Consider the following 7,489-nt stretch of genomic DNA (forward strand, 5'->3'; position numbering starts at 1 on the left):
CTGGAGGCTCTTGCAGAGAGCAGCATGTTCTCCGGATAACAGCCCCTACCTGTTTGTTTCCCTGTGCTCTCCACTCTGGTCACTCCTCAGATATGCTGATAAGCTGTGCCTTTTTTCCCAGGGAGACGCCAGAACGTGCTACCATGGTGGCAAAACCCATGAACAGGATATGGCCCAAAGAGCCCAGGCCTTGGGCTCATCAGCTCCTAGAACTCAGCTGTCATGTACTTTCCAGACTCTGTGAGCTGAAAGGAAAGACGGACTTACTTAGAGAAGGGCAGGATGGAATTTAGGGAGCCTAGAGAATCATGGTATTCAGACCACAGAAGACAGAAGACAGAGGTATGGGCTTCCGGTCGAGGAGTTCAACAGTACCCAATTTCCCCTCCGTGCTCCCTCTATGAACAAAAATCTGAAAGAGAGGCTCATCTGATTTCACCAACAGCTCATCATCCTTGCACCCCTATTTCAACCACCCCCTTCTCATTCTGGACCCCCTTCAGGATACAGAAGTGCATCACTCTCTGTCTCAATGTCTCTGTCCCTCTGCATCTGTCTCCTTGCACTGTTGGTCAGTTTTGCCCCACGTCTGTGTCTCTTGTCCTTGTCTCTGTCTACCTCACACTCAGAATTCCTTTCTGAGGGAACAGAGGTGCCAGCTGTACTTTACCAGGTGACCTCTCCTTGTCAACAATAACAAAAAATGCGCTAAAGGGGCAGTAGGAGGAAGAGACTTGGTTTCCCGTAACAGGAAGCTCGGGGTTTCCGGTTTGGTCTGTTGCAGCTCTTCTCTCATCCTGCCCATTTCCTTGTCACCACATCACGTTGTACTTCCACCCGGCACACACCCCTCCCACCACACTCAGGCGAGCAGAAGGAACGTGTTGATCTCTCCCTTCACCAAAAGGAACTACTGGTTAATGGTTAAAGCTGGAATCAGGCAGACGCAGATTTGAATCCCAGATCCTCCATTAACTCACTGTATGCCTTGCACTAGTTTATTTAACCTCTCTGAGTCTGTTAATTCACTTGTAAAATGGGGAAATGATAGTTCCTACTTCAAGAAGTTACTAAAAGGATTAACTAAGATAATGCATTCAAAGTGTTTGGAATAGCCCCTAACACATTCAATTTCAACAAATATTTGAATATTAATTCCTCTCCTGGAGCACAGGCCCATGCTCACTTGCCAAACCTTTGCTCAAAGACCTGATACCCAAACTCTCAGCTCTCTAGGAAGACCAGCCCTCTCCTGGGGCCAGTCACCTCTCCTTGAAGAAACTTTTCTTGGTAACACTCTCTCCCACCACGGTAGGACCCTTCCCAGTGCTTCATGCTCATGTCACCTCAGACAATGGCCCACTTTGTGGGATAACTCCACATGCTGGGCAAGGATAGGGGAGGATGCTCCCCACACACAAGGAGTCTTCGTGGGCACACAGGAGTGTAGTGGGAAAGCAGCTACTAGAAGGACTCTCTAGAGTGGTTCTTCTCCAAGGAAAAACCACTCTTCTCCAGCAAAACACCAGGTTGAGATCTCTGGATGGAGACGCAAGTGAAAGCCACACATAGATTAGGGCCATAAAGGAAGAGTACCCACTAGATACAAAGCAGCCTTGGAAAGGAAGTAGAGGATGAAGAAAAATTTCCTTAAATTTAGCTGGGTAATTTTGGCTTCCTGAAAGTTCTCTCCAGTTACTAAGGCAACATTATCCCAATTCGATTCTTATCCTCCACATTGTCACCACTCAGCATGGCACCCTCCTACACACACCTGGTTCTCACTGCAACTGTAACCCACTCATTAATAATGAGTTTCAACCTAGGCTGTACATGAGAATTGCCTGGGGAGCTTTTAGAAATCCTGATGCCCAGGCATACTCCAGACCAATTAAACCAGAATTTCTGGGACTAGGACCCAAGTACCAGTAATTTTTAAAGCTTCCAGGTAATTCCAAAGTATGGCCGAGGTTGAGCGCCACTGCTTTGTTCTCAATTTAAGTCCTGATCTATGCTTCTCCCATGTCCTTCAGGACCCCAATCCAACCTCACAAAGAAGTCATCTGCAACTGACAAGATAGCATAGCAAATTGCTTTAAGGAGGAAAGGCCTGATACTGTTTCCTTAAAGAACTCAAAGAACTACACACACACACACACACACACACACACACATATACACACACATACAGACATATACAAACACACCCTAATGGAAACCTGCATCTACCTCCCCTAAAGCAGGAGAATGAATAGGTGACTAAAGAGTATGGACTCAGGTGGTGGGTACAGTGAGGCTATGAAAGCGACTGCCCTCTCCCCACCCAAGGCCCCAACACCCGGCAGGACCTCTATGACCTCATGCTGTAGTAGGTCAGAGTCCAGGGCCTGGGGCCTCACCTCCATGGGCAGCTTGGAGCTTCTGCAGCAGCTACTGCCCTACCTAACCCCTCCCACACTCCATCATGTTGGTTGGTACCCCTCACCTGCTGACACTGGATGAAGCTGATGCTACCTGGACCCTCATCAAAGATAAGGTAGGTAAGTAAAGAGGGCTAAAGAGGAAGTAACGAAGTGGGACCTAGATGGGTCTGGGCAGTTTATAAGTTGGAAGGAGTTGGAAGCGTAAAGACAATAATAACTAACATTTACTCAGTGCCGGCTTATGTGTGAGGCACTGCATTAAGTGCTTTGCACAGAGTGTCTAATTTAATTACAATTGCAAAAACAGTAAGAAAGGTTCCTTGAAAGACAATGGATAGGGAGCTATGAGAGCAGAAAAGAGAAGTGCTAAGTCAGGGGTAGACTTAGGAGGTCAGGAAGGCTTCCTGGAGTGAGTACATTCTAGCTTGGCATATAGGAGTTATTCACATGGAGGGAAGAGGAATACCTGGCACATAAAGGGTGCTTAATAAACACCTAATGAGCAAGGGGCGGGGTGTGTGTGTGAGTGAACAGTGTACTAGTTAAAGGCAGAATATATGCAAAAGCCAAGAGAGAAAGAAAGAAAATGTAAATTAGTGAACTACAAATAGTCCTCTAGAACAGGGTTCAAAGAATTAGTGGTGAAAATGAGGAAGAAGAGGTATAGGGGCTGACGGTGAAAGGCCTTTTACGTTTTCTAAAGAACCTGAACTTTACCTTTGACCTCTTCACAGATATTCCCTCCAGCTTAACTTCCACAGAATGAGAAATTTGGGTTTTGAGCCAAATATACAGATTTCCAGGAGCAGGCAGATCTCAGCTCTGAGTTGCTCGTGTCCAGAAAACCCCACAAAATCTAGATGGACACTAATTTCTGATATTAGAGAATTTAGGGATCAGGTTCTGGTCAGGCTATCTGAAGGAGAGTGAATTTAAAGCATTTGCAGGAAGCAGCCCACCAAGTTTAAAACAATCATCTTAAAGCAGTGCCTACCAAACTCAAAGCAGCCTTAATGGCATGTAGCTCCCATCTGCAATGGAGTAGCAGCTCACCACAAAGGTCAGCTTCCCAAGGAAGCAGAAAGAGAAGAGCCAAGGTCCTCCCAAGAATGAGAGCAACTAGTTTCAGCAGCGTTAGAGGTTGGTCCTGGACTAGATCAATCAGAATTAGGGTGAAGTAAATGGGGTCTTTAACTATTAAAAAGCTACACCATCTCTGAGTATCAGAAAAACTCCCTGTCCTATTTAAATGGAAAATTGCCAGGAAAGTCAGGGTAGGGACGTTCAGGATAAATCACTGGTAGTATGTGACAAGTTCAAGAAGTAGGATACCTTTGAGTAACCTGGTTTCCTCTTCCAGAACTGCTGATTTACTGGGCACTTTGTAGAAAAACAGAATGTGGCTCACGGGCTCCCTATTCAGAATTCAAACCCGCCAAGGTACCTCCAGGAAGATAATCTTCCACCATCACTTTCCTGGGCTGCCCCGGGGAGAGCTGAATTTGCAGGCCTCTAAGTCCTCAGAAATTCTACCCAGAAGTGCAGTGGAAGCAGGTCGTGGTCTCAAATGGTGACTGCCAAGAACACGTTCACCCTAGCATAGAGTTGAGTGCTTTATTTTTCCTGCTTTAGGATAACCACTGGAGCCCTCAGGATAAGAATAAGGGCCTAATAAACTTCCATGGCAAATTCATGTCTATATTCTGAAAGAGAGTTTCCAGCTTAATCACCTTTTAGCAGAAATTTAGACCATAAGAAACATCACACTCCTGTTAGAGGGACCTCTCCTGGAGACATTCCAATTCATCTCATTTGTACAGAATCCTAGGCACCAAATGAGCAGCTAGGCTGGGATTCTGAGGTTATATTTGATGATTATGCTTTCACTGTCATGAGGTAGAGCATTCTATACAAAAATGCTAACCCACCATTGCTCTGCCCTCACCCCTGGAAATCCAACTGTTCTTCTCAGGGTCCTGTTCTTCAGACCTATGCCCCCACCCAAAAGTTAAATGTCCCATATCTTAGTGAAACAAAGGAGAAGGAATGATAGGAAATTCTTCCATGCAGATCAACAAAGAGCACCAGTTATTTCCTTAGCTAGGTGACAAGACAGTAGTGACAAGCTACCTCAGCTTGTGTAAAGTCCAGACACAACTAGCTACGCCCCCCCTTACGCTGGGGGGCAGCACTTCCAAAACAGCTTTGCGTAGCAAAAAGCAGATCAACCTTAAGGGACCACTGGTAAATTCTACAAGAAAGCCAGTAAAGTGGGCAATGCCATCAGCAGGGGCACAGACACATGGGATTGGGGGTCTGGCGGAGGGAAGTAGAGCACACAGCATTTTAAGAATAGGACCCTAACGTGAAAGGGGCCCAAAGAGGGAACTGTGTATGCTCCTTAGCAGAACACAGAGCCAGAAGTCTCAGTCAACAATATCTTGGATGAGTCAAGATCATAATTAAGTACAATTACTAGAGAGGATCTTACAGGGCTTCCCAGTTGGTCATGAAATTAAATTTTCCAGAACTGGGTTACCCAGCACAAAAAGGCCAGAAGGACCAAACCAAGAGGAACTGTAATCTGTGAAAGCCTACTGGAACTAGCATTACAAAGATGAGGCCTCAAATCCCTAAGAGAACTACCCTCTGAAGCTCGGGCAGAAGGTGTATACTAAGATGTTATAGACGCGGTGTGGACTTCCAAACCAATTTCTGTGTAACCACTCTTGGTTAATGACATCACCCATGTAACCCTAATCCTTGAGGATGCCTTTTCCCACACCCCTTAAGTGACCGAGTTCTACTAATTCTATAACCTAAATACCTTCCCCCATTATTTTAGTTCAGGGCCTCACCATGTCTTGCCTGGAATTTTACAATATTCCTAACTGACTTTTTCTCTCTCTCTTTATTTTATGCCTTCCTATTCAAAATTAACTTTCTAAAATGCCTATCTGAATTGTGCCCCTCCTAACCAGAACCCTTCAAGTGGCTTCCCACTGTCCTCAGGATAAAAGTCCCATCACTTAGCACACACACAAGGCCTTGAATAATCAAGCTCCTGTGTGCATGTCCCTCTCCACACCCTACACTTAAGTAATATGAAAGTATACTTTCCTGACTATGCCCCTCTTAGTTTGTAAGTTTTTTCACTGGCTGTTCCCTCTGCCTGGATTGACCATTCTCCTACCTGGCTAATTCCTTCAAAGTTAAAGCATTACCACCTAGAAACTATCCTTGATCCTCTTCTATCAAAGACAAAGGCTGTTAAATCACATCTCATCTGCTCCACAGCTTGCTCTCTGAGCTATATCAGGACAAGAACAAAGTCTCAGTTTTTAATGCATTCCCAGTATCTAGCAGAGTCTGGCACAGAGTAGAGATTCAGGTTTAGCTAGAGGGGACTGGGAGACAAGCAGGAAGCACAACAGTATGAGCACAGTGTGCACTGGCAATAGGAGGGTCAAGCTAGAGTAGGCTACCAGGTAACTCCTAACTCTGACCCTAACTCAGTCCCTGACCTATAAACTGGCCACCTGCAGGTTACAGAGGAGCGCTTTGGGCCCAATGTAGTGGCAGTACCTTTCCTGTCGGATGCAGCCTGCTTTGACCTACTGGGTGTGCTAGTGAAACAGTCCCGCCCAGCCCACACCCGCCTGGCTCTGCCAGGTCGGCAGGGCCGGCGGGCACTACAACCAGTGGGGCCACTACCGAACCTCCTGGAGCAGGCAGGCTCTGAAGGTGCCTTTGCCCACTGCACTAGAGAATACTCACCAAATGGCCGAGCAGAGACAGCCTATGAAGAAATGCGACTGTTGGATGGGCAGCCCTGCCGGATCCGCTTACATATGGGTGGCCTGCGCAAGAAGGTGGCCTTCCTGCTGCTGCCACCAGGGCAGGTGAGCTTACAGCAGACTCTTCCCTGGCTCCGAAGCACCCACAGCATCTATGTCATCTACCAGGTCTTCTCCTGTTCCTGGCTACAGCTGGGACTGCTGCCTACAGCCCGGGAGCCCCAACTGCTCTGGTTACAGCGGTCACTGCCTATTGCCTTCTCCTGCCTCAAGTTTTCACTGCAGCCCAAGGGAGTGCTGGGACCACAGAAGCCCCTGATCAAAGACCCACTGCCCCATGGGGCCAGTTGGGTCAGACCCGACCTCAGCATCAGGCCACCTCCGGCCCCCATGTCAGCCCCTGCCGATGTCCCCGAAGCTGCTGATGTGCCCTCACCTGGCCCAGCCCCACCTTCACCATCTCCCCAGGAAGGGCCAGAGGGCAGACCACCCAGATTCTCCTACAAGGGCCGAAACCCCTTCCGAAGGGGGCCCCAGATGCTGTCAGGTACTGCTAGGGGAAATGAAGATGAGAGGGATGGGATAAGGTGGAGGGAAAGGGCGTGGAGTGTAGAGCCCAGGAGTGTGTGGGGCACCCATAACTCCACACTGGACCCTGGTGAGGGGGATGGAGTGAGGGAGCCAGGGGAGGGCGAGATGGAAGCATGGTCCTGGTGAGGGGGTGGGTACAGCACAGAAGACCAGAGGGAGGGACCAGGGCGGCAGAAAGACAAGGGCATGAGTCAAGCTGTGGCTATCCCCAACCCTGGCAGAGAACTGGCTCTTCAGCCCCCGAAGCCCCGCACCAGGAGCCCAGGGTGGGGGCCCTGGGGACCCCGAGCGGCACTCCATGTCCCTGCCCCTGCTGCAGGGTCTGTCCTCGGAGTTCGACAGTGACGACGAATGAAGCTGAGGCGAGAGATGCAGGGGGCCAGGCCCCCAAGATCTGACATAGGGATACTGGTCCCCAATAAACATCAGCTGCTGCTCCCCCAAACCGTCCTGGGCCCATGGTGCTTCTTCCTGTAGGAGTCTGGAGGAGGAACGTCCCAACGTTTTTCCCCAGGCTTCATGTCCCCTCACCCTCTAAAGGCATAAGAAGTACCTCAAAACCTTGGCATCATGTCCTCGCCAGAGAGAAAACACCCTGACCACTTCCCCATCCATGTACAACTTTCTTGGGGCCCCAGCCCTACAGAAAAAGGGTGGGAAAGAAGAATGAGCACAGAA

At 48.6% G+C, this 7,489-nt stretch overlaps 1 protein-coding gene across 1 annotated transcript; it reads left to right on the forward strand.

Annotated features, from left to right (window-relative positions):
• Window positions 1-515: 515 nt before the first annotated feature.
• On the forward strand, window positions 516-7,387 carry C8H11orf42 (chromosome 8 C11orf42 homolog). Its single transcript, XM_032639480.1, has 3 exons — window positions 516-2,536; window positions 5,969-6,767; window positions 7,033-7,387. The coding sequence occupies exons 1-3, from the start codon at window positions 2,465-2,467 to the stop codon at window positions 7,164-7,166; spliced, it is 1,005 nt and encodes a 334-aa protein (XP_032495371.1). The 5' UTR covers window positions 516-2,464; the 3' UTR covers window positions 7,167-7,387.
• The last annotated feature ends 102 nt before the right edge of the window (window positions 7,388-7,489 follow it).

Source organism: Phocoena sinus, chromosome 8 (assembly GCF_008692025.1).
Source record: "Phocoena sinus isolate mPhoSin1 chromosome 8, mPhoSin1.pri, whole genome shotgun sequence".
In the NCBI taxonomy this organism is placed as follows: Eukaryota; Metazoa; Chordata; class Mammalia; order Artiodactyla; family Phocoenidae; genus Phocoena; species Phocoena sinus.